The sequence below is a fragment of the Chenopodium album genome, chromosome 11 (assembly GCF_948465745.1).
Source record: "Chenopodium album chromosome 11, dcCheAlbu1.1, whole genome shotgun sequence".
In the NCBI taxonomy this organism is placed as follows: Eukaryota; Viridiplantae; Streptophyta; class Magnoliopsida; order Caryophyllales; family Amaranthaceae; genus Chenopodium; species Chenopodium album.
In genome coordinates, this window is record NC_137844.1 from 44,845,640 (window position 1) to 44,872,993 (window position 27,354).

At 34.9% G+C, this 27,354-nt stretch overlaps 2 protein-coding genes across 2 annotated transcripts; both read left to right on the plus strand.

Moving 5' to 3' along the window:
* Window positions 1–8: 8 nt before the first annotated feature.
* Window positions 9–530, plus strand: LOC145566680 (uncharacterized). Its single transcript, XM_081626023.1, has one exon. The coding sequence runs from the start codon at window positions 9–11 to the stop codon at window positions 528–530; it is 522 nt and encodes a 173-aa protein (XP_081482149.1).
* A 6,117-nt stretch (window positions 531–6,647) lies between these two features.
* On the plus strand, window positions 6,648–26,042 carry LOC145568942 (DExH-box ATP-dependent RNA helicase DExH1-like). The gene is made up of 16 exons (XM_081628323.1): window positions 6,648–6,984; window positions 7,133–7,278; window positions 9,126–9,225; window positions 9,309–9,524; window positions 9,668–9,763; window positions 10,503–10,778; window positions 11,808–12,011; window positions 12,111–12,266; window positions 17,312–17,404; window positions 17,940–18,154; window positions 20,762–20,921; window positions 21,023–21,296; window positions 23,888–24,080; window positions 24,195–24,381; window positions 25,049–25,417; window positions 25,530–26,042. The coding sequence occupies exons 1-16, from the start codon at window positions 6,682–6,684 to the stop codon at window positions 25,659–25,661; spliced, it is 3,120 nt and encodes a 1,039-aa protein (XP_081484449.1). The 5' UTR covers window positions 6,648–6,681; the 3' UTR covers window positions 25,662–26,042.
* The last annotated feature ends 1,312 nt before the right edge of the window (window positions 26,043–27,354 follow it).

The following is a 27,354-nucleotide window of genomic DNA, read 5'->3' on the forward strand; positions in this document are numbered from 1 at the left end:
AGGGTGATATGGAGAAGGTTCCTTGGCACAAATGGATTTGGAACAGATTTAATGTTCCTAAGCACACCTTTATTGCTTTGCTTGTTGTGCTGGGCAGTCTCAGGACTAGAGACAAGCTCTTTCAGTTTGGGGTTTATGATACAAGTGAATGCTTGCTTTGTGGGGAAGCTGTAGAGTCAAATTCTCACCTCTTTTTCTCCTGCAGATACAGCAGTAGAGTGATGTGTGATGTTTCTCAGTGGCTTTGTTTTGTTAAGCATCAAGTGAGCATCCTGCACACTTGGAAGACATGGAAGTCTGAGGGCAGTAACCGAGTTCAAAAACAGTTGATTTTGGCTAGCCTGATTGCTATTGTTTACAACATCTGGCTTGCTAGGAACCATGTGTTCTGGCATAAAGCAGTTCTAAGGCCTGATATCTTGGCCAAGGCTGTAAAAAGGGAGGTGGTGATTAGATGTCAGCAGCTGATTGATCATAAATGGACAGTTACAGACTGCAAATGGCTGCATCAGCTCAAGAGTAGTATTTAAGTGCTGGTTGTGTTTTCCCTGGTTGTTGTAATCTGGTGCTTTTTTTATTGTTTTGGTTTTGGATGTTTTGTTTGTTCTCTGGTTAGGGTTTCTCCTGTGCCCTTCCTAAAAGGTACCAGGGAATGCGTTGACTGGTAGGCTCTCAGCTCTTCTTAGTACCCTTCCTAGAAGGTGATCAGTTTGAGCTGATCCTTTGGGGAGGGGGGTGTGCCCTTTGTGGGCTTGTGTAGCTTGGAGTTTGTTTTATAGGTTGTAAATTTGTACATTTGTACAGCTTTTCTGTTCAATATACTTTCTTACCTTCCAAAAAAAAAAAAGAAGTTATGGTTAAATATAAAGAAGTTCATACTTGAGGTATATACGTTCCAAGAGTTTTGGTGCGTAATCTCTTTCACTTTACGTTGTTTTACATATTTTTCAACTTGGTGATGACTCTTAAACCATAACATAATCAAACATTATAATTATACAAGCAATCAATTATACCAAATTAATTCTTGAATAATTAGTGACCACATAACTTTTAATGTTGAATCCTTTTAATCTATCACTCAGTGTTAACTAAATTAATGTTGACCAAATTAATTCAAAGACACCTTAAGCGCATAATGCACCGTAAATCCTATCACTCAGTGTTAGAAACACCTTAAGTGCACATAGGCACCGCAATATAATTCAATCATGTGTACTAAGACACTTAATAGCTCAATTCTCATGCTTAAAGCATCAATAAAAATTATATGAACCATAATAAAATTTCCTTCCATATTCCAAACCAAATTAAACATTTAGTTCAATTAAACATGCCTTCAATTTTGCTAATAATAAAAGCGTGGTTCATAACCAACATGCCATCATCTTTAATTCCAATCACCAATCCATCATAATTAATCCATTCATCACAAATCATTCTCCAACATTAACCATACAACAAATTCCAACCAAAACCTATCATGATACTACCTTGTAATTAATTAAATCAAGCCTAGCATGTTTCTACATACTCAAATAATTACCGAGTACGCTAACGTACCTTGAATATGATCTCAAAATTGCCACGACTACAAGAAATCACTCATTTGGAAATCTCCTACAATCCAAAATTACAAAGAGGCATTAATACCTATTTCACACTACTTTTCAGCAATATATACACTCCTTAAATCACTCATAAATCTTTTAAAACAAGCTGAAATTTAATTTAAAACCCTTACTTTTATTCCCAATTAATGGGTAATTAAAGATCCTTCCAAGAAACTTAATTGTAGCTTAATTATATACAAAAATTCTAGCTTTATTAAATCATCAAAAATTGTTGTAATTGTGTTTTAAAACACTTATTTCAATAATTTAGATCACCCATAACACAATTTCCATCAATATACATAAACTTAGAAACCTAGGGTTTGTAATTTGGGCCTTTTTAATTCAAAACCAAATCTAAAAATTTATATACATCATACTTAAAATCAAACATCATAAAAATCATCACAAAACCCAAAAACAATAATTAGATCAAGGGCTGATTGAATTAAAATAAAAAAGAAAGAATTTTTACTTTTGAAGATACGCGCACGACCACTAAGGCCGAGCTACTGTCGGCGAGTGTTGGTGGTGGCAGCCGGCTGGTGGGCAGCCGTGGTGGTGGGCGACCAGTGGTGGTGTGTGTGGGTGGTGATGAAACAAATAAAAATAAAGGGAAAAGGGAAAATAAGAGAAAGAGAGAAAATAAGAGGAGAGAGTTACCTTGGGTATTCTCCACCTTGGACAAAGTTTAATTTGCCCATGTGATGGGTATTTATACTCCCTTACTAAAACCCTCTAGACTTAAATTGCCTCTCTACCCTTAATTATCCCTTTCCTATTTAAACTAACATTTTGACTTTCTTTAAATACCATTGACTTTAAAAATTACCTTTTTATAAAATTATATGCCCCAATGTTTTTAAATTATAAAATAAAGTATTTTCAAAATTATTAAATAAATAAGTTGGACCTTAATTTAAAAATAAAACTCTATAAATTAATAAAACATCATAAATAATTCATTTCAACTTATTTAAATACTTTAAGAAATACTTATATTAAAATACGTATAAAATATGGGGTATTACATTCGTCTCCAAATTAAACGAAAAAATCCTAAGGAAATTGGAGAAATTGGAGCATGGTTAACCCTTAAGAGTAGAGTTTGTCTTCCTCCTCCATTGAAGTTGTTCGTGCGTTTCAATTTCTCCATCGAAGGTTATTGATTTTGACTTCCATTAATGGAGGTGAGTGAATGGAGGAAGAACATGAACAAATGGATGAGAGGAAGCCAAATTAAGATCATTTTACAATACTAACCCCACTTACATATTGAAAATGACACAAATACCCCTTTGAGATACTTGTCTTGTTTATCAATATGAAAAACATGAGTTTATGGGAGAGTCTATAGTACATGACGTTCAATTTATTGTTTTATTTCGGGTGTCATTTTATGGTTTTGTTTTTGTTTTTGTTTTTTTTTTTTTTTTTTTTTTTTGTTTTTGTTGATTAAGTGTTTGTGAATTTGCTATGTTTTGAGCTTGTTGAGTTGTTTGGAGGATTATAAGGGCTAGATTTGAATAACAGTATGAGAGTAGCTGTGTTTTTGCTTTGTTGCCAATTTCATTCTGTTGCTATGTAATATAAAAGATATGTACTGCTATATATGTACTACTTAATTATATATATAGATTTAAAATTAAAATTTTAATTTAAAAAAAAAATCGATTCCTCCTGTCAAAAAAAAAAAAAAAGTTTGATTCTTTCTCCTCGCATCCCTTTTCTCCTCATTATGCTTTCCTTTTTATTATTTCATGTAGCTTGAAGCAAATTATAATCAGAAGGAACAAAATCACTCAATATCATTGTAGATCAATTGAGGTAACTAATTTTATTTTTGTCAATTTTAAATCCCCCTCACTGATCTAAAACCCTAATTTGTGTATCAATAATGAATCAATCAAGTACCATAATTGAGTTCGTGATTAATATTTCAAACATAATCAAGTACCATATTTCATTTAATTATTTTTGTATCAATGAAAATTAAAATGGAATAAATAAATAAATTGATTAAGGAGAGAGTCTTGCAGAACCTTCGATCAAAATAACTGATAAAATAGAGAATAAGAATTGTCAAATATGTTTTGTGTGCAGGAAACATTTTGTTATTGTGAAGTTATAATAACAAGTCTTGGAAAGTTCTTCTATTAGCAGTGGCGGATCTTGAGTAATTTTCTTTTAGGGGCAAACTAAACTTATTTAAATTATAAATTTGGTTTAAAAGACTAAAATTTATTGAGTATGAATAATTAAGTAAGGTGTTTCAGTTCTATCATAATTGACATATAGTTAAACACGACACATATATCAATAAACTAGCTTGAATGTAAAAATATTTAAACAATTGTTAATATGAAATTTTAAGTATAAAAACCAAAATATTTTGTATTTGACAACATATTTTACGATAAAATTTGTTTTTACTAAGGTTACTTAAAAAAAATGTAATCATCTTAGGGTTTGTTCTCTTCAACTTAATTTCAGTTCAGTTTCTAATTTCCTTCTCTCATAAACAATTCAGTTCAGTTCAGCTCAGCTCAGTTCAGTAAATGAAAATAGACCCTTAGTATATAAACATAGCGAAAAAAAACACACTTGTAAATGTACAGTACTCGTACTATTTTTTTTTTCTAAATTAATTAGGATGTGTCTGAGAATACTTTAGATGATTTGCCAATAATATTTTAAGTTTTATAATTATGTGGGGTCAGCATTTCTTGTTTTGTTTTGAGGGAAAATTAGGTGAGGTCAGCAATGGTGGACGAGCAACGGGAGAAAAATAGAAAAACCAATAACTTTATTTTTTGAGTTGGGCTTTTAGACTAAAAATATATTGGACTCTACCAGGGGCCAGGCCCCATTTGGCCCATAGTGAAGATTCGCCATTGCCTATTAGATATTTGGTGGGATTACTTTTGAAAGTGAATATCTACAAGAATGTCGTCGGATGTTTTTTGCTTTTGAAAGGACACACCTAATGCTCCTGTATAAATACATAGTGGCTAGAGTGCTGTTGCAAACTTGCAACTCTAGAATTATTGTATGTCTTTTATTGCTTCTTCTTGGTTTTTCCAAAGTTTTGAAACTCACTTGTGATTATAAACTCTTAAGATCGAAATCTGAAGAAATTATTGTCATCTATAATGATTGATCCCTTCATAATCAAGTGATATATGATTATCATAGGTAATAACTATTCAAAAGCTTTGGGGTTTGAATGTAAGTGTCGTGTTGCCAAAACAAGTGTTTGCTCAATTGCTCTTATGTAAGTTTATACTAGCTTATTAAATTCATATCGTGTGGAGATTTAGTTTTGTACTCTTAAAATCGTGTTGTAGTATTTTCTATTGAATAACTTATTTTGAATTTGAAAGCTTATTGGCTCAAATGGTAGAGCAATGTACCTTTGTACATAGATGTAGGTTCAAATCCTACATAAGCTATAATTACAGCACTACATATAAATTGGATGCGGCAAAAGAAATATTGTGGTGCTTTAGGCATCCTTTCTAGTCAAGATGACTTAATTGCTCAAACTAATAGATCTCATATTTTGTTTTTCATGTCGCCTTAAAAAAATAGACAACTTGTACAAATATTCTCTGTCCCATTGATAAATACTCATTTATCATATTTTGGGAGAATTAAATCCCTTTGTGTATGGTATATGGCACAATAATTAAGACAATTGAAATGAAAATAAAATTTTATCATATTTTGAGCAATTAGGGAAGAGAAAAAAGAGTTTGAAAAAAAGCGTGAAAATAGGAAACACTTGACCATCTTAGCTAGATTTGAAATTTTTTTAAATATACAAATATTAAATAGTATATTTGATAAATAAAATTAGTGGTACATAGCGATACATTACTTTAGTGGTACATAGCAATGCATGTCAAAAATTGTAGAATTTTCATGAATTTACTCGTTTGTGATTTCTTAATCTTATATCAAGTTTATCCTAAGGGTGCTTGCACTTTTCCAAATCAAAATATAAAAGAATTCCTCTTTTTTTTAGTTGACACACTTCTTTAGTCACGCTTGCCGATGCACTAATTTAACTACCAATATTTTTAATTACAGATAAAAGATCCCTCAATACTATACGTAAATCACAAAACATAATCAAAGAAAAGTGAGTAAATAATGCTAAAGTCAAAACATGTCAACTAAAAAAATAGAGGGGTAGTTGAGTTCCCTCTCAGTTTTTCTCTTTGGGAGGGTTTTTTCGTTCCCTCTAGGTTTTCCCCTTAGGAGTGTTTTTCTAGCATCCATTGCTAGATTTATTCTACTTTTTTTTTTTTTAAAGGTTTTCTTTCAATCTTCTCCTTTTTTTTTTGTTCCTTTTTCTTTTTCATCTCTTTTATTTTGATCTCAATTGTAAATTTTTGTAGGGGCTTCCACCGGTGTTTTTACCGGTGGTAAGCCCCAAAAAACTTTTTAATTGTTTTCAATAAATAATCCCATCTTTATGATGGTGTTTATTCAATTAGGCTTATTTTTTTTGTTTGTTCGTGTGCTAAAGATTGAAGATTTAGGATTTCATCGTCTTCGAAAGGCCATATAAGTTTTTTCACCAAAACAACTACTCATTCGTGGATCTCAAGCCGAATTAGTGCTAACTCACAGATTGTATTGCTTCGGATGAAGTTTTGTATAAAGGCGATCGTTGATCGAATCTGCGATGTAACTCGTTCTAAGGTGATTTGTACTTTTGTTGAAATTTTAGATTTTCTACTAATTGTTTGTAAGTGTCATTTGAATATCTTTGTATTCCTTCATTAAAAAAAAAAAAAAAAACTAAACAATCAAAATAGAGGTTGTAACTTGTAAATTCTATCAAGACAACCTAAAAAACCAGTATTTCCCAAAATCTCCCCGCTTCGGCCATTTTTCAACGAGTTGATGTGACACCCATTTTGAAAAAACTTCAATTGCTATGATGAGCAATTGTGAGCAATTGAGAGTTGCATCACTCGCAAGCCAACACAACACAACACAACACCGGCGCACTCAACTCCCAACAACAACACACTAAACACAAGCGAATTGAACGTCTATGCGCTGCTTCGCATTCTCCACAACAAGTGTTCCAACCACTTTCTCTCTCCTCAAACACCTCACTTCTTCTTCATTCTCTTCCTCCATTTCCAAACCTCCTCTTCTCCTTCTCCATTGCTCTCTCTCAACATCCATGTCTTCCCGCCCTAACTTCCAAGGCGGCCGTCGAGGCGGCGGCGGCAGAAATCGCGGCGGAGGCGGCAATCGTGGCGGCGCTGGTGGTCGTGGAGGCGGTGGCGGAGAGCAGCGATGGTGGGACCCTGTTTGGCGAGCTCAGAAGCTTGCGCAGAAAGCAGCTGAGGTGAAGTATTGCTTTTTTTTTTTTTTTTTTTTTTGCGTGTTTATGAAGTTTCTAATGTTTGATTAGATTGTCATTTTTGACTGTATAATTGATTTTTAGGGTTTGTTTTGTTGATTAATTGATTGGAGGTTTGTTGTTGATGATGTAGTATGAAGTGTTGGATGAGAATGAGTGGTGGAATAAGATGGAAGGATTTCAGAAAGGAGGAGAGCAGGAGTTGATAATTAAGCGTCTTTTTAGGCGGGAAGATCAACAACTTCTCTCTGACATGGCGCAACAGCTTGGTCTATACTTGTAAGCAATTGCATTTTAAGTATTTTATAGTTTTGTTGGGAATGTATTGAAAACATTGTATCCAAGTGTTTCTGCTGATTGTTGTTGTTGTTTGATATGCGTTTGTGAAGTTGTATGTTGATGTTTGTTGTGTGTATGCACGTATTTTACTTTCGTATATTTTATTGTTCCTACTGATTTTTGTTGTTGTTGTTTGATTTGCGTGTGGGTAAGTTGTATATTATAAAAGAATAAGAAAATATACTGTGACCAGAGTCACTAGAATGAGTTTAAAGTCACCGAATCATATGCATGCTAGCCTTTCAATTGGTGGTGTTTTGAATGATTTGGAACAAGGGGTTATTGTTCGTAGCTAAAGTTAAGTGTAAGATTCTTTGCATGTCTTTTCCGTTGGCCTTGTTAGTCCAGAATAATCATCATGAAGAGGCAAAGATAGAATACAACAAAACCAATGCCAAAGCATTAATAGATGGGGTTGAGTGAATGAACCAAGAATCTATTTCTTGTGGCTGTCCATGAAGATCCTCTTCCTCCATTCACTTATATCAAGTGCTGCATGCTCTTGCAAACCAATTTCCTTCACATTATCTTTACCTTTTCCATTCAAATTATTTTGGCATATCTTGACAACTTCTAAAGTCTCTACAATCCCAGCTCTCCATTCTTTGAAAAATTGACACAAGGTACTTCAATACTAACTTAGGTGTAAATCCTTACCATTTCATATCACAGCATTAGTACATCCTCTTTTGGCTCCCTCTTAGTAGTATTAAAGTTTTCACTCCATATACTCAATAGTAGTCCAACTCACCTTAAAGCCTCGAGAATTTAACCAGTAACTGCATTACTCTAAATTAGCATTAACTCAGCTCTACTTTCGTCCACTAATACAATATCATATACAAACAATATCTACCCTGGGTTTGATCCCAGATAAACCATAGTTGAGTATAACCGACTTTACAGTGTTTAGGGGACTTTACAGTGTTTGGGAAGTTTGCATCCACAAGCTTCATTCCAATTTTGGCAATAAATCTTGAGCTCAAACAATATGACCACCATCATATCTATGTTCGACTTTAAGACTTTGTTAGAACTTAGAATCCTATCACATTTCTAAATCCTTTTAAACTATAACCATTTACTCAAGACAAACACTGTCCTTGTTCTTGTATTTAATCAAACTTTCCTAAATTTTCTGCCCCCCTTCTATTTAATGTAATTATTCCTTGTGTTGTAGTCTTCAGCAATTCTGTTGATGATCTTTCATACATGTGTTTATTAAGCTTCATCATATCTTTAGAACTTTTCTCCTTGATTTTTCTGTATATCTAAGGTCATATCTAGGAAGAGAGAAGAGGGGGGGGGGGGGGGTGTGTTTGGGTGGGTGGGGGGGGGGGGGGTACTAAGGACTCCTTCTGAAGCTTTGTCATTGGCCTCAGATATGTCTCTTAGCAAGGCACCAAAAACCTTGTTGATCTCGAAATATTCTATTCCTGTGCTTATATTTTGATACATGGTAGGAAAGAGAATCTCACTAATGTGTGCTATTAAATATCTGAGTCGACTTACAATTTTTCTAATAGGCGATTTTTAATGCCCCACCCCTACCCACGCATTATGTTTCTGTGACATTACATTAGATGAGTGTCCATTGTTTATATATTTTAGATTATGGTACTACAAAGTTCATGAATCATTCAGATTATAAATGTTGGTTTATCTTGGCAAAAGTAGCCTGTGTTTTTAGAATAGCTGACCTAACTGATTTTTTTCTCCTTGAAATCGTATATGGTGGTTGCTTCGTTTTCCATTTCTCTCCTTGTTTGGCGTTTGTGGGAAGAAAGCCATGCATATAACAAAGGAAAGACACTTGTTGTGAGCAAAGTCCCTTTACCAAATTATCGTGCAGATCTAGATGAACGTCATGGATCCACGCAGAAGGAGGTATGATTGCAAAAAGTGGATGTAAATTTTATTTTATTTTTTTTCTGGCTGATCTTTTACTTTAATTTACAAATACTATACAGATACGGATGTCTACAGACATTGAGAGGCGGGTTGGATCACTATTGGATACCTCTAAAGGTGAAAGTTCTACTGAAAATTCCACTGGTGCATCTTCTCAAACTTCTAAGAATTCACCGTCAGGAAAAAGCTTTGTGAAACCAGTGTCCGTTTTAGAGAGTAATGTTGATAAGGATAAAATCAGTGCTGCACTCAAGCAGCAGGAAGAGAAGTTGAAGGTTTGTCTTCATGTGATTTTGTTTCCCTTCCATCATGATTACTAATTCACTGCAATCTCAACCTATAGAAATCATATCTTGTGATCCTGACTCCTGAGTACGTTCTGCAATCTCTGAAACATTTCATTTTTGTTTGTTTTTAGGCAAGTGCAAATGTACAAGCCATGCAGTCGTTCAGAGCAAAGCTCCCTGCTTTCAATGTGAGAACTGAATTTCTAAAAGCTGTTGCTAAAAATCAGGTGGGTTTTTTTTTTTTTTTTTTTTTTCTGTAGTTTGGGTAAACCTATTATTACGGGGTGGTGGTGTGATTGGCTACAGTATGTAGAATATAGCTAGCTTCTTTTATTGCATTCTGATATATTTTACCTTAATATTATTTGAATTAAGATACCTGTTTATGCATGAATGAAATACTTTGGATACTTGATTTTTGAACTCTAGATCTCCCTTATTATTTATTAATCGAGGTTTTTGTCTCATAACTTTATTTAGAATTCTTATTTTGGTTAAAAACTTAATATTATCTCTTTCTCTTGAGTTACTTGAAAGCAGATTTTTATTGCAGAGGCTTCATTAGTCTTATATGCTCTGATATTTAGTTGCAACATGAATTGATCTCTTTCCTTGTCCTTTTGTCCTCTATACCTTCTTAGATAAGGAATGTATGGAGTGTTTGCTACATGCATTGAATTATTACTCCTCCTGTCCCTTAAATTATGCAACAATATCCTTTTAGTCATGTGGTCCTTTTGTTGTACTCTCTCTGTCTCTTATCAAAGCTCTGTTGGCTCTCCAATTTATTTATTTTTTTAATCTGGCCCATTTTATAAAACATTAAAAAGTGCAATATGTACTTTTTTGCATACCATAAGGGCTGAGGGAGTACTTAGTTTCTGCGTTTGACTATTAATTTACAGAACTAAGCAAAATTTTTCCTGAAATTATTTCACATGATTTGTTTTGTTTTTGTTATTGTAGGTCCTAGTTGTGTCAGGGGAGACTGGCTGTGGTAAAACAACCCAGCTCCCGCAGTTCATTTTAGAAGAGGAGATTTCGTTGCTGCGTGGTGCTGATTGCAGCATAATATGTACACAACCACGTCGTATATCAGCTATATCTGTTGCTGCTCGTATATCATCTGAAAGGGGAGAGAATCTTGGTGACACTGTTGGCTATCAAATACGTCTGGAGACAAAACGTTCTGCACGGACACGGTTATTGTTCTGCACAACAGGAGTTTTACTCAGACAATTGGTAGCTTCTATTGATCATTTTATGGATTATTATATGCGGCTCTGGTGTGTAATGAAGTGTGTCTTTATTATCTTCCTTTACTCAGTCTCAACATGTAAGGTTATATACATAGAAAGTTATTTGTGTGTATGTGGACTATTTACATTACTAAGGCTCTAGCTTTCACCCAAATTGGATTAGGTATCCAGGTTAAGGTATTGGCATTATAATGTAATACTTAAATACCTCATAGCAATCAGAATACCATGAAAACCCCCACAATTATCTGAGTTTGATTCCCCCTGGTATCTTGGTAATTTACTGACAGTATTAGCTGAGGTTTGACTGATAGCTTTGTTAAGCTATGGTTCCATAATGTGGTGATGCCTGTATAGCTTTCTTCATATAGTTGAGCTTGAGCTTACAAATTTTGCTTGGGGAAAATGTTCTTACATGATTGTAATTTTTATTAATATATGAATCATTGAGATGTTTTTCTTGCAGCAGTTTTACATTTGAGTTATTACGTATGTCTGTGTCAGTGTAGTTCTTTGGTCATTCACATGAAAGTAATTGAAAATTGAAGAATCATTCACATGTCAATATTTTTCGTTAGTTCTATCGTTATGATAGCCAAAGCCGCATTGAATATGCTGATTTAAGTACAGGAATTGTGCATATTCATCTATGACATTATCCGGTAACTAATGGGAGATTAAAGGAATGCCCAATTCCTATCTCCTACCAATTTTGATTGGCAAGGTGAAGTTAGATTAAGAAAATGTCATTGGTTTCAATGGTATTTATATATTGCTAATTCACTATCGAGTTGTTGTGTGTATGCTTGTATAATATTATCAAGTCTTACACTTTTATATTAGTGAAGCAAATTATGCAAATTCATGTATTTGGTTATAAGTCTATATGCATGGGTGTAAGCTTTTATCTATCTCTTGGTTTCTTTTGTATCCCAGCATCTTGTTTTCTGTGTGCTTGAAGAGTGCATTTAGATTGTCCTGGTCTTACTTGTTATTTTCTGCTAATGTACAGGTTCAGGATCCAAATTTAACTGGTGTGAGCCATCTGCTAGTGGATGAAATTCATGAAAGAGGAATGTATGAGGACTTCCTTCTTATTATATTAAAGGATCTTCTTCCTCGCCGTCCAGATTTACGACTTATTCTTATGAGTGCTACTATTAATGCTGACTTATTTTCCCATTATTTTGGGAATGCCCCTACTATTCATATCCCGGTATTGTGTATACTATAAACATATTCTAATGATGAATGATCTGTACACTTATGTGAATGAATGATCAAACATGTTAATTTTTTGTTAACATGTTTACAGGGACTGACTTTTCCAGTTGAAGAGTTCTTTTTGGAAGATGTTTTAGAGAAAACCCGGTATCGTATCAAACAAGAATCTGATAATTTCCAGGGCAATTCAAGGCGGCGAGTTAAACAATTGGATTCTAAAAAAGATCCTGTAACTGAATTATTTGAGGTATGCCTAAATTTTCTGTCTTAGGACTTCTGCTTTTATCTTTCTTGAAAACAATTGCTTTACCAGTTTACCCCTTTCTATTTTATACAAATGATTTTTGTGAGGGAAACCTATTTCGCCAGAAGGTTGTGGGGATGGGCAGTAGGAACTATGGCTATTCTGGAATTTTAAAAAATTACTTTAAAGTGTGACTTTTTATGGATTTGGAGGATTAGCATTTTGTGTTTCCATCTCCACTTCTATATAGTTCAAGGGTGTGGAACTTTTTATTACAATGGCAATAATAATATTGTAGATATTCTAAAATCTTCATTTTCTTTTTTCTAGGCACTATTTAAGTTATGGTAGTTTCGCTCTGTTTTAATTTCTATTATTTTAAAAATCTGCCAATTGCCCAGTTATTTTTGTGCTGTTTTGATAATCATTTTTCCTACTTGTATTATTCTTCTTATTATCTCACATTTTTTGCTGCATGAGCTCATGTTTTTATTTTTTATTTTTTATTTTTTTCTCTGAATTGCTGTGGAGGTTATGCTTGTGAATTCTTTATGTCTGTTAAGTATAATGACCTAGGATTGGTGATATGTGATCTTAGTTGATGGAAAGCTTCCATCAGATTCTCAAAATGTTTGATAATACAATAGTTAGGCTATGTTTTCACCTTCTTTTTTTAATCTGGTCTTTTTTTCCCCCTCCTGCTTTAGTTGTTTTTTTTTTTTTTTTGTTTGTTTGTTTGTTTGTTTTTTCTTCTCCCTTTTCTTCTCCACTTAGGTCTCCAAGATAGGTCATCACCTTGGCATACAAGGGATTATCATCCAATAAATCCGAGGTACTTGTCTTCGGAGAAGGCATTGTAGGGCGTTGCCCAAAGGTGGTGTCAGCGGGGGCCATTTAGCTCGATTGGGATTCAACACTCCCCTTGGGATATCTCTAGTCTAAGTGAGCTTTCAAGGCAACAAGATTTCAATGGACAGAACTTCTTTTCCTAATCAAGATGGTGGCCTTGTCATCTTGGTAGAATGCATAAACTTTGAGTTTGCTCTTCGGCACGTCGGACCAAATTATCACTAACTCCTAGGAACGCCTTATTCGTGGTGTAACCGCGAAACCATCGGTTAACTTAGCTACTAGTCAATTCAGTAACATCATGGTCCTATCTTTCGAGAACCATGCTTAGCCAAGTGGGCAGCGTGGGCGGTTCTCATAACCACATCCCACTACTCAACCTTCCAAGAATCAAGGGAATCACATGCTCTCACACTATGGCTTAGTGAACCATCAAGGAACCCCACTTTATGATCCCAACTAGGTAGTTGTGGTAGTCGTGGCAGACCATCCCACCCCACGGTCCCTTAAGCACCCATCCCTTAGCCACGACTCACCTCAATCCCCACTCATGCGAGATTCGAGTAGGACATCGGTCAAGCCATGTTCATTGCTCACCGACGGTCTACACGTTTGCCTTGATTCTAGGAAGGTTGATTAATGGGATGGTAGGCGGTTATGGTAACCACCACGTTGCCCCACTCTTCCTAAAATGGCGGGACGGTTATGTTGATGTGGCACTTGGCTAAGCATAGTTTCTAAAAGAAAATCCCCCAATTTTAGTGGGCTAACTAACGGTTAGGTTGACCAACAGCCAATGTCGATTGGTTTCAGTTACGCCCTTAGCAAGGTGGTTCCTAGAAAATAGGAGCACCAAGTTAATGGTTAATTATCCTTGGACGTGGGCAAGTTATCCTAAGGAGATTATGCGAGGTTCTAGAAATTATGCCACGACATAGGTGGTTCCTAAAATGTAGGAACACTATGCTAGTGGGTGGTTATGCTAGATAATAGGTAGTAGGATCACCACTAATGCATGACTATGAAAATATTAGGCGCACGACCTTATTGGGTCGCGATAGTTATGCGGCGGTTACCTTGACTCTATTGATTTTTGCTGATGACTGCATGGAATAATCACTTTTGGTTCATGTAACCGAACCCACTTATGGGATTAAGGCTTTGATTGATTGACCTTGACTCTATTGAAAGTGGATCTCCCCCATATATGTGGACAAGTCTAGATTCATTCAAGAGAAGTTAAAGTAGTGGGCCATTACCTAAGTAATGGATGTAGTGGGCATAGTGGGTAGTTATTTCAAATTGATTGGGCTATACTCAGAGCACCCTTGACATTCATTTGTTGGAAGAGAATTTTGGGAACTCTAGAGAAAGAATTTTTGTTGTAAGTCTGTGAGCCGCAAATTATAAAGTTAATCATATTTGGGTGTGTGCTTGTGTCCTATCTTGTTTGTATGTGTAACTTTGCTTATTGTGAGTGTGTGGCTTGTCTACTTGGTCCATACACCATCATGGGTTCTTAGTCAATGAAAAAAAGTTAGCCTTAAAAATTTCTTGGAAAGCACAAGTCAGTGATAATCGCTGAGAGAACTCGTCGGCAAACTGTAGAGACATCCTAAGGGGAGTGTCAAGTTCTTGTGGGGCTAAGAAGCCCTATTCTCTTGCTAACTCCACCTTTGGAAAATGGTCTTTGGTGCCTCCTTATCCTACGAAGGAGCTTAAGGGTGTATTAGATGATGATCCCTTGTATGCCAAGATAATGACCTATCTCGGAGACCTTGTTGAAGATGTCTTGAATCGTTAGGTGGAACCAATTGAAGGTAGGAGATATGTTCGACATGGGGCCGCAATGGAGAAATGGTTTGGACGAGTTTGGGTTGTCAGCAACAACTTCATTTCTCACGTCTGTCGGACCTTGGTCAAAAGTGCTTCTCAAAGTGCCTCAGTAGGTTCATGTGTGGGTGGTTGGATCGTTGATGCTCCATTGCAAAGCAACCAGGATACTCTGTACCAAAGGAGAAGTACCAGGAGGTAGCTATGGCGACTAACGTACTCAAAGATGCGGCTAAGTCGGTTGAGGTGATATTGTTATCAGATTATAAGGAAGAAGATGAGGATGCTGCAGGGACCAAGTCTGGGACTTTGGTAAGTTGGAAGGGTATTGTTTTAGTGGCGATGAAGGGAACTTAACAATTTCTTTGTTGGAGTACAATCCAACCACCCCTGAATCCTACTCAAGTCTTAGTTCATGCTATACTCTCCTTTGGTTCAAGATATGCTTTCTTGGTTTCCTTGTTTGTTTACTTAAGTTAACGTATCATCTTTCCTTTTTATTGGGTTTTGATTTCTGCTTTCATTGCACATATGCATTTTGTATGATGCTTTGGGATTAATGAAGTTTATGCTACATTAGAATGATGTTGTAGTCTTTAGTGCCTTGAGAGGACTATGTAGCATAGTAATTCAACGAGATATATGCCAAATGTGGGCATTAAACTCTACTTGTAATCGAATATGCCACTTTTCCCTTTAATTACAAACTTGGTTTTGAATATAGTGAATTAGGGTGTGGGCGTTAAGACCTTAAGGCAAAGGCCCTTGCAAATCATGTTAGGATTTCGAGAATTCAAATTGAAATAGAGGATAACCCAATGGAGTTAGCGCGGTTGAGATTGAGAGTTACGCCTAAATGCCCAATTCTCGTGAATTGCTAATGGGAATATGGGATGATGTCGAAGGAACTAGTGGCACTACAAGGGAATGGACCCTGCCCCCCATGAAACGAATAACACAAGTGTGGTAAAGGCCCTTGCAAATCATGTTAGGATTCCGAGAATTCAAATTGAAATAGGGGATAACCCAATGGAGTTAGTGCGGTTGAGATTGGGAGTTATGCACAAATGCCCAATTCTCGTGAATTGCTAAGTGTTTGATCTTGTGTGCTTGACTTCATCTTCATGATGAGTAAGCAAGGTGGGCAATGTAAGTCCTATTTGTTTGGGCACATGGATGAGTGATGCGATGTAAATCTGGATGTTTAAGTTCCTGTTGGAACCATGGGAACCTCTATGGAGTACAGGCGGATGGCCTAGTGTATGTTAACAACTAGAGGGTTGTGCCCTTGTGAAGGGCTAGAGACGCCCTCGTCGCCCATAGGCACCTAAAAAGTTAGCTCTCAAATTCTCTCGTGAAAAGACAAGGCACCGTTGTCGCCCATAAGCACGAGGTGCCCTAGTTGCCCAAAGGCACGAGGTACCCTTGTCGCCCCATGGCACAAGGTGCCCTCATCTTCTTGTTGCCCTATGGCACGAGGTGCCCTTTATGCCACTGGGCGAGCGACCTAGCATCGTTTATATGGAGAGGTAAAACATTCCTGATTAGGGTTTAGGCGTGTATGAGCACACTGTAGGTTTGCACCGGGTATTTTGGTAATTTTATCCCTAAGGGTATTTTAGTAATTTCACTATTTGCTGGAATTGGGCCCTCTTGAGGGGTCCAAACACCATGATATTTGAAAGATCCATGAAATGGAATGCACTATCGACTTTAGAAAATATGATATGGGACCAGTACGTGTGATTGCTTGACTATGATGATGAAGAATGGGAAGTAAATAAGATAATTATTAGCTATAACAACATCCATCACAATCACTTTTATATGGTTAATTACTTTCCACGGGTTATTTGTAGTATGCTTGATTGCTTTGTGACATACGAAGTAGGATTTAAATTCTGAGAGAACTTGCCAGAGTCATTTTCTGAATCAATTTTTCTGGTTTTCACAGTGTGGAATTCTACAGCTTTGTAGGTTTGCAAGCTGAGCCCTAAATCCCAACTACAAAATATTGTGTGCTCTCCTCTGAATCTAGAATTAAGAGAATTGCCTCAGTTCTCTAACTTATCAATTACTTTAATAGAGACTGTAAAATGAGACAACGGATATGCTATTTTCTGATTGATTATCTTAGTATAGGTATATAGATTCCACTGTTCTCTTGTCATCTACAATTTCAATGATACTGTAGCCTGAATTCTTTCTAATTACCTCCCTTTACTTTTGTTTCTATGGTGAGTGACATTGTTGATGTAATATATTGAAATTTTTACTTTTGGATTTGTTTATAGTTTTGTTGCCTGTTGATTATATTTCTAAAAATGATACTGATGTATTTGTCTTCACTTTTTTTTTTTGGTCAGGATGTTGACATTGATTCACATTACCGGAGTTACACCATCAATACAAGAAAGTCTCTTGAAGCCTGGTCTAGTGTGCAGCTTGATCTGAGTCTTGTGAGTATTTAATAAGATTGCTACCTGTCATGTGACTAGTATGCTTTCCTTCTTGCTTAAAACAACTTAGTTACGATGAAATTCATGGTCTTCAAATTAAAAGAAGATATATTAGTAAATCTTTTCTGAGCATACATTGTCTATTAATGAAATGCACTTCAGAAAGAAAATTTCGCTCATTCTTTTGCTTTCTGTCAGTTTATGGTTTGGCGCCTTTGTTTTCACTAGGTTTAAGCTTTTGGATCATGATCTTTGTAATTGGTAATTGTCTCTGAACAATGTCATGACAACAATGTTTTCATATTAATATTTTATTTTATGAAGCTGCTTATGGTAATTGGATATACCAGTGATTGCGTAATATATATGAAATGAATTGACTTTTACAAGGATATCGAGTTTTATCTTCTATTTAATATGCTGTACCTCTTTCTTTAGGTGATAAAAGACTTAAATTTTCATGTTCTTTTCAATTGACTTTTGCGTGACATCTATGTGAAACCTCCGTTAGTTCTTTTGTTTGATCTGCTTGTAGGTGGAATCAACAATTGAGCATATATGTCGGCATGAGGGTGAAGGGGCAATACTTGTATTTCTCACTGGCTGGGATGAAATTTCCAAGTTACTTGACAGCATTAAGGCGAACAATTTTCTTGGAGACACAACGAAGTTTCTTGTTCTCCCTTTACATGGTTCAATGCCAACTGTTAATCAACGTGAAATTTTTGATAAACCACCTGCAAATACAAGGTTAGCTTTGACTCTTGATCTTTGTAATTAAGTGGCCATATTGTTTTTTTTCCCTTTAGTGTAGGATCTATTCTTTATTTTTTTGATTCGTAATCTAATACGAAGTACATCTCAATGTAAATGGCTTACTATTTTTTTTTTTTTTCTTTTTTTCTTTTTGCTGTGTTTGCCATGTATGATCTAGTTTAAGAAACCAAGAAACTGCATTCTACCTGGAAGAGTCCTTGTCTCAGAATAGAGGGGCTTCCTCCATCCCAAACCTTTAAGCATTATAAGTTATTAAGTGATCGTTATGGTTATGGTATATTCAGATTTTTCCCCTGGAGGTACAAAAAAAAAAAAAAAAAAAAAAAGGAAATGTTCGCTATTAGCATTGAAATGAAAAAAATCTATTGCTCAGTTTTTGTTAATAGAAGGGAAAAAGTGGAAACTACATGTATGCACCATTTGGTAAGTGGTAGTAAATGATGGTTATGCTCCTTCACCTCAGAGTATCTCTTTTTCTTCATAAATTTTCATTAGCACTCAATACCATTTGGGAGTTGCATTACCAGAGACATTAAGATGACAATTTTCTTGCAAGATTACACTTAAAATTCATTCCCATCACCACCATTTCTACCTGCCAAATGGGCCAATAGTTGGTTTAGAAATTGGTTTCTGGAGAAGGGTTCCTGTCTGACATGGCTGTATTCCTCTTGGCTACTCTCTTCTTTCTCAGTCCCTTTCTATCTGCCTCATTGTTCTCTTTCTTTGCAATGGTGGGTTCCCCTCTTTCTCCTTCTCCTTCCCTCCCTTATTTTCCCCGGTTTATTTCTCACTCTTTTCTTTTTTTACTCGTCTTTGATATTACTCTTGTTTAATTGTTCCATATGGACTCACATTTGCCAATGTTGCAACTTTGACCATCAATGTATATACCTTATATAGAAGTAAAAATAATAAAATATTGTTGTATTAAAGATTTATTTTATTTTATTTTAATTTTAAATGTAGTAATATATGATCAATATAAGACTTGTGAAATAAGCAAAAGTCAATTTGGAACCCAAAAAGAATAAAAAAAAAAAAGAAAAAAGAAAAGAAAAGAAAAGTAAATATTTGAGGGAGTAAGTTTCAGATAAATGACAGAAGAATCTCCAATCTTCAATTTCCAACTTTCTCTTTGGTATGAATTTTGGAGGTTATTTGTATGGAAAGTTTACCGTCAACAATGAGGTGCTCACTTAAAGGGAGTAAAAATAGTTAGAATATTTTTTTATTTTTTTATTTTTTTTATTTTTTTTATTTTTTTTTTTTATGTTTATCATTTGAGTAAAATCTTCATCCGTTTTGGGTTGTAATGATGTTATTGGGCATCATTGTTTAAAAGGACAAGGTGGTCTACTGGTCTGGATATCTGATGATCTGAAATAAGGTATTGTATTATGGATGGTCCCATTAGATTGATTGAAATCATTTGCAAACTCTTGGTTTTGTCTTCATAATGAAACAAAGGAAGATACCAACACAAGATAACTTGGAAGACTAGTAAGTCCATACTTCTCATGCTAATGGAAGAACACGGTACCTGTGATGCATTCTCAGTGTTGCTACCTTCTTAGAAGTCAGAATTAAGATGTGCTATATGTTGCAGGAGAAAAATTTCAGTATTCTTGGTTTATTCAACCGTTGAAGATGTTTTGATCATCCATTGGATATAAAAAAAAAAAAAATTAAAAAAAAAAATAAAAAAAAAAAAACATTAATCATTTCACAAAGGTCGAATAGAGGTATGGGGGTGTAAGAGAGATACTGTGGCATCTTGTACTTACTCCAGTCATGCTACTATACTACTGACTTATATCTGAAGTCCTTAAATTCCTCCATACATGTAAGGATACCTCACCTTCCTGATGGGTGGAATTCTTATCTGGAGCAAGATATTCAATTGTTGCTTGAAGGACAGACCCAATTGCAGCGACAGCTGCTGTTTTCTCTTGATTGTGAAATCCTTGTCCTCTAAGTCTCTAATTACTTCATGTATCACAACTTTTTCCAATTAAGACTTTATCAGGATACTATGCAAACTTTGACCAACATCTTTTGTTCTTAATCAATTGCATTTTTATTTTTTACCAGGATATTATGGAAACTTTGACCAACATCTTTATTACATATAAGTAATAAATGTTGTTTAGAACTACAAATTAAAACTCATCTAAAAAATTCTCAAGTGATGATTAATTTTTATTACATTTGTAAAAATATACAGTCAAAGTCTGTAAAGTTTGACCACCGAAGATATTTTACAAAAGAAAAAAAATGGAGGAAGTATTAAAGAAATCTAAGCTACTGGACTTTTTCTTTATCAAAAGTGTATTTTTGCTTGGCGCTGATATAGGAAGTAGTGATACTCTTTTATGCCAGTCCTCAGCCCTCTTCAGCATGCATTTTAGTCTGTTTAAAGCAATTTTTTCGTTTACTACTCTGATTGAATGGGTTATACTTGTTTTTTCTCTGTTATTTGAGGTATTTCTGTTATTATCTAATTTACTGCATGGCTCTTCTATCTTCTCAAAAATGCACCTGCTAAATCCTATGATTTTTTTTATCTTTTTTTTGCAGGAAAATTGTTCTTGCTACAAATATTGCAGAGAGTAGCATTACTATTGATGATGTAGTTTATGTTGTTGACTGCGGAAAGGCAAAGGAAACTAGTTATGATGCTTTGAACAAGCTAGCTTGCTTGTTGCCGTCATGGATCTCAAAAGCGTCAGCACATCAGGTTCAGATTCAACGTCGTAATGTTTGTTAGAATTTAAAGCAACTTTTCTGAATTTTTAACATTTATTAACCCATTTTTCATTATGGTTGAAAATATAACAGAGACGAGGTCGTGCTGGTCGAGTGCAGCCTGGAGTTTGTTATAGGCTGTATCCAAAACTTGTTTATGATGCAATGCCTCAATATCAGTTACCAGAAATTCTTCGGACACCTTTGCAAGAACTTTGTTTAAACATAAAGAGTTTGCAACTTGGAACTGTGGGGTCATTCTTAGCAAAAGCACTTCAGCCACCGGATTCTCTCTCTGTTGAAAATGCGATTGAACTTCTGAAGACAATTGGAGCTTTAGATGAAAGGGAAGAGCTTACTCCTCTTGGTATGTACAATGATTGTTTTATGTCTTTTGCTTATTTTTTTGTGTGCTGATTCTATGTATGTGCTGAATGTACCTAAATATCATCTGACGAGAACTTTGTTTGGAAATTCAACCTTGCATGAGTTGGCTAAAGGTTGAGTATTTTTATGTTTCTGGGTTGAGTAATAATTCTTGCCTATCTCAAATTTCCGCCTTCTCATTTTTGTTTCTGCTCTTTGTCAAATGTTATGATTACTTGTTCACTGTTAGTGAAGTCTTGATAAAGATTGTGAAGATAATTCACTAAACCCAACTTGTGGTTACATCTTCGTGTTCATATTGCACCACCATAGCTCTACCTCCTTGTTACTGCAGCCATGTTGGTTCTTATTTCCCTTAATAACGATACTGAATTAGTGTTCAACTGGAAGCCATAATCAATCATATTGACATAGGCACCATCCTGAACTTGGATAGGCCGTAAAGATTTGACCTTGGTGACCAAAAACCTGGATTTTTTTTACTTGTGTCTCTAGTCCATGGCAGATTAAAGAAATCTAAAAAAAATGAAACTTTACAAGACTCTTGCTCTATGTTATTTGACCCCTCTATGAATTCATACTTGCAAATAAAATTTAGTGATAAAGGTGATGGCATACACCAAAATAATGATATTGCTTATATTGTGCAAATTTCTAATATTCATCATACACCCAAGGCTTTAATTTTTTTTTAAAATTTATTTATTCTTTCTGGTACATTTCTTCATTTGGCAGAATAATCAATGAGCACAATATGTGTGGGTGTATCATGAGCGTGGTGGAGAGTATTACTGTATAATTGCATGCATAATGAGCTTTGATTGATTAGCATGCAATTGCAACTTCTAGTCTTTGATAGGATAGTCCCAGCTGGATCGACCTATAAGAAGCCTTTTCTTTGCTGGTTTGACTCCAGAACTATTTCTCTCACTATAGAGATGATAAAATATTACTTTCTGATTAAATCTACTTCTCTTTCCTCTTCCTTGTAGCATAAGGAACCTCCTAACCTCCCCAAAAAATCCCTCCCGCCTTTCATCAGTTCATCTTCTTACTCTTAAAGCTACTAATTTGTCAATCACCATTTAGTTTCCATTTCCAGGATTAATTTTCATTTCCAGATTTTCATTTCCAGAATTAATCTTCTTCCTTCTTTTATTAGTGAAGCTTACAATTCGTAATTTGGTATATCTGGTGGCCTGGTGGGTGTATAGCAAATCACTTGCTATTCGTTATCAGTATTTTTCCTAGATCCATGTTCATTTAACCTAAATCCTTTTTGTTTGAAGATAATGTGAGTTAAAGTGTTAGTCTAATGTGCCATGTGACTTTCTTGTGGGAGATGAGGAGATAATAAATAGAGGTCTTACTTTGATAGTCTATTCAATTTAGATCAAACCCGAGATATTGGTCATACAAGTGTCCCTCATGATATTGGGAGTTTATGCGAAGGATTCAAAAGAGAGGATTCAAAATGGCATTACAAAAAGATGAGATTGAAGAAAGCAGTTGAGCCTGATGACATTCCTATTGAGGTCTGGAGATGTTTGGGAGAAGGAGACCAAGTGAGGCTCTAGTAAGGAGGCTTTAAGAATTGCAAAGTGTTGGGATCGCGAGGGGTAGAGGATGACCTAAGAAAACTTAGAAGTTGATTGAAAATGATTCAAGTATTTTCGAGGAAAATATGGTGTTGGATAGCGCGGTGTGGGAGAAAATTCACGTCAACACGTCGTAATTATATATATACTTTGTTTTATTTTAACATTTACTTTATTATTTTATTCAATCATATTTTTATTAACTTTACTGATTTTCTTTGCTAAAGTATTCTCAAACCATTATGTTTTTACAACTCCTTTAAAACTTTCTTAAATTTTATTTTTTTGGATGCTCTATCTTTTTCTCACTTTACACTTTTTTTTCAAACTTTTTCAACTGGTTAAATGGTTAAGTTCTTTTCTTTGTCAGACGTGTCCTTATCATTTATGTTAGACGACCCTAAATCATTTTGGGACTAAGGCTTATTTAAAATATGTTTTGATCAACTTTGATGTACTTGTACAATGTGTCACACTGACATTCTTGATACTATTATTGAAAATTGAGTTACAACATGAAAATTATGAATTAGAGACTCGTGGCTTTTTATCATATAATTATTATTATTTTTTCTCTGTATAAAGAGTTCTGTGAAGAAAAGAAACTGCCCCCTCCATCTCAAACTAGTTCGAGCACTTTCCTTTATTTGTCCGTCCCAAGTTCAAACACTTGTTGTTTGGAATAGACCATATTATTATTTTAATACACAGTACATCTCCTTTTCCATTACAAAAACAATTAGGGCCCTAATCGCTCTCATATTCAATTAATTTTCTATCATATCTACTTTTCTGATAAGTAATTCCCCATTATTTCTCATTAAATTAAATAAATAATTGAGACATCTCATCAGCTTATTTCCAAATCTCTTTGCCCAAGTAACTATTCGAAGTGTTTTCAAAACGGCTGGAGTATTAGAGCTCATTCTCCAATAATAATTACCTTTGAATATCTATGTGATTTATTGAACAGGCCGACATCTCTGCACTCTGCCTTTGGAACCAAATATTGGGAAGATGCTGCTCATGGGATCGATATTTCAATGCCTGAATCCGGCTTTGACAATTGCTGCTGCTCTTGCTTATCGTAATCCATTTGTCTTGCCAATTAATAGGAAGGAGGAAGCTGATGCTGCAAAGAGATCTTTTGCCGGCGATTCTTGTAGGTATGGCCCTAAGTTTTATTAATAAACTCTAAGCTGGTTGATGAACTTTGTAAAGAAAAATGTCCATAGAAGGTTCTTATTGTTTTATTTTATTGTGTGATGTGCTTTTTGCAGTGACCATATAGCACTTTTAAAAGCATTTGAAGGGTGGAAAGAAGCAAAATGCAGTAGGACAGACAGATCATATTGCTGGGAGAACTTCTTGTCACCAGTAACTCTGCAAATGATGGATGATATGCGGAAACAGTTTGTAGATCTACTTTCAGACATCGGCTTTGTGGACAAGGCAAAGGGTCCTAATGTGAGCCTTTTAACTCAATTGTTTCTCTAATTATGACATTTTGGATTCACATGCAGTAGGAAGACATTTGAAATCATTTTTCTCCAGAACTTTTGTGTCTGATAGATATTTATCTTCATTAGTCAAAATGATGCATTTAAAAGGACAAGGCTAGTAAAGATTGGGTTTGGGGTAGAGGTAGATGGTGGCATCTTACATCAAATCTATATTAAGAGTCCAAGCTCTGAATAAAATTTTGGTTGATTCAGACAAGTTTCTCATAAACAATTTTGTAGATATGAATGTGAAACACTGCTTGTAATAAAAGGCAGGTGAAGGTACTCCCTCCGACCCTAAAAGATTCCCCCATATACTAAAAAAAGATGTCCCTAAAAGATTGCTTTATACCTTATGTGGTAAATTATCTCATTTGCAAGTTGCAACCTTTCTTGCTCTCTCTATCTCTCTCCTCATCAATAATTGTGTCCACCTATGTATACAAAAAATGTGTTGCTTCTTTAAAAGTAAAATTGAGAGTTTGGGGCAATCTGTTAGAGATGGAGGGATTATTAAACTGTTGATATATCTAGTTAGTTGTCTGCATGCTGCATCTGTGTTTTCTTCAGTTGAAGCTGACACATTCAATCCCCTTAAATCTTCTAAAACCTAGATTTATGCGATCATGCAGGCTTATAACCAGTATAGTCATGATATGGAGATGGTCTGCGCTATCCTCTGTGCTGGGCTTTACCCTAATGTTGTTCAATGTAAGAGAAGAGGAAAGAGGACAGCATTTTATACTAAAGAAGTTGGGCAAGTTGACATTCATCCTGCTTCTGTCAATGCTGGTGTTCATCTTTTTCCATTGCCGTATATGGTTTACAGTGAGAAGGTGAAGACAACTAGCATATTCATTCGTGATTCAACTAATATATCCGACTATGCTCTTCTTCTATTTGGTGGTAGTCTCCTTCCTAGTAAATCTGGAGAAGGAATTGAGATGCTTGGGGGTTACCTTCATTTTTCGGCTTCAAAAAGTGTGTTAGAATTGATGAAGGTAAAAGCTTGTTCCCCCCCACCCCCCTCTCCTTTTTATTTAGTTTTTGTTTTCTTTTTCCTTCCCCTACATTGCTATTTGATTGAATGTGACTGACGCCATGATTCCTCAGAAATTGCGAGGGGAGCTTGATAAACTTTTGAGCAGGAAGATTGAAGAACCTAGGTTAGACATCACTGCCGAGGGGAAGGGTGTGGTTGCTGCTGTGGTTGAGTTGCTGCACTGTCAAAACTTCAAATACTAGATTTTGTTCAAATTGTATGGAGTCATTCACATATCAATGGTGACTATAACTCGATGAGCAGCTCAACAGACTTAATGGTATTCAAAATTGCCACCTTAGAAAAAAAAAAAAATCATTATTTTGTGTCCATAAACATATTGTGTACTAGATTTCTGGTTTATATAATTTTTGCCAATGCCATGAACTATCGAGGAGGATGTAGCTTGGTATATAGCTTATATATAGCGTCAATTGTTAGATTGGACAGTGAGATAATTGGCGTGCCTGATAATAACCATATGGAGCGTTAAGTAGCGGTAGAGTAGAAGGGTTATTGTAACTATTCAACTCAATGTCATTAACGTCTAAAGCTTTATTCTCATCTGTTCCTGTTATTAGTTACTGCTTGTTCTACCTCTTTAGTGAGTTTAGTCATTACCTTTTCTGGTGTGATGAGTTGACTGATTGAATTATGCTTGGTTTTTTTTACCATTGTTTAATTTATTTTGGAAAATTATTTCCGTCTCTGTTTCTTGATCTTGAATGAGGTATTAAAAAAAATTAATTTTGTTTTTTTTTTTTAAAAGTTGGGGAATTGTATTCTCCCTTCATAACTGTCATCTATGTACAATGACTCAATTTCAATAAAATTTATAATTTATTTGTACTACTCGTCCTGGTAAAAGCTAGGGGTACACATGGTGTACGAAAGCATTTTATACACCACCAATTAGTTTTCGCCAACCCTGCATTGAAGTTAGGGAAGGGGAAAAAAGAAGAGGGAATGGAAAAAAAATAAGAGGGAAAGAAGAGCGGCAAAATTTTCAGGCCGAGCGCCATTGTGAGGAAGGTGAGCGGCAAAAATTTAACTGGGCGCCAAACAATTAATGCAATTAATAGATGATACACAATTAAGTTATCATCTTCTCCCCAAAATTTCATCTTTTCCCCTAAAATTCTTTGGCGAAGAACATACCAATTTAAATAAGGGAACGAATTGTGAAGAAATTATTCAAGTGTGGATATCAATTTTGTTAATTAGTTACAAGTATTCACTGGTAATCTTGTTTGTTGTTGAATTATTTCGTTTAAATTTCCTAATTTGATGATTTTGATAATTTAGGGTTTTCATTGTTTGATTTTGAAGAAAATTGATTTTGGGTAAACATTAAAAGTTTTATAAAGATTGATTTGAATGGGTAAATCTTTTAGATTAATAGATTAATTTGTATGTTGGCTTTGGTTTTGTTTATTTTAAAATTGTTTCTTGTGAAATGTTATATTTAATTGCAGGAGTGTTTATGGGTTCCATTGTAATGGAAGCAATTGTTAAACAGAATCGAGCGAGGTTTATTTGCTGTCAATAATAAATTATTTTATAGAATGTGTTTGTTGTATTTAAGATCATTTTTTCAATAATAAATTAAAATATTATTTCATAGTATCTTTTTTTATTTTTTAGCATCTGAAATAAAATACAGCAGTGTGTTGACATTGTGGCAGTGAAATGGAAAGTGAAATTTGTTAGATTGATAGAATGATAATTATTCTGGTTTTATATAGTTTAATTCTTCCTATCATTAAGACCTTTTTTTACTGTTCTATGTTGAGGAACCTGAGGATGAAGGTGAGGGGGATGATACTTTTGACAATGGTATGTTTGGTGATGCAAACTAGTTTTATGGAGTGAATCCGCAGAACCATACTAGTAATT

Excerpts from the sequence above, each read along its gene's own strand:
- LOC145566680 (XM_081626023.1), top strand. The coding sequence starts at position 9 with ATGGAGAAGGTTCCTTGGCACAAATGGATTTGGAACAGATTTAATGTT.
- LOC145568942 (XM_081628323.1), top strand. The coding sequence starts at position 6,682 with ATGCGCTGCTTCGCATTCTCCACAACAAGTGTTCCAACCACTTTCTCT. Across the intron at positions 6,985-7,132 it reads TTGCGCAGAAAGCAGCTGAG|TATGAAGTGTTGGATGAGAA; the intron begins GTGAAGTATTGC and ends TTGATGATGTAG. Across the intron at positions 9,226-9,308 it reads ATGGATCCACGCAGAAGGAG|ATACGGATGTCTACAGACAT; the intron begins GTATGATTGCAA and ends AATACTATACAG.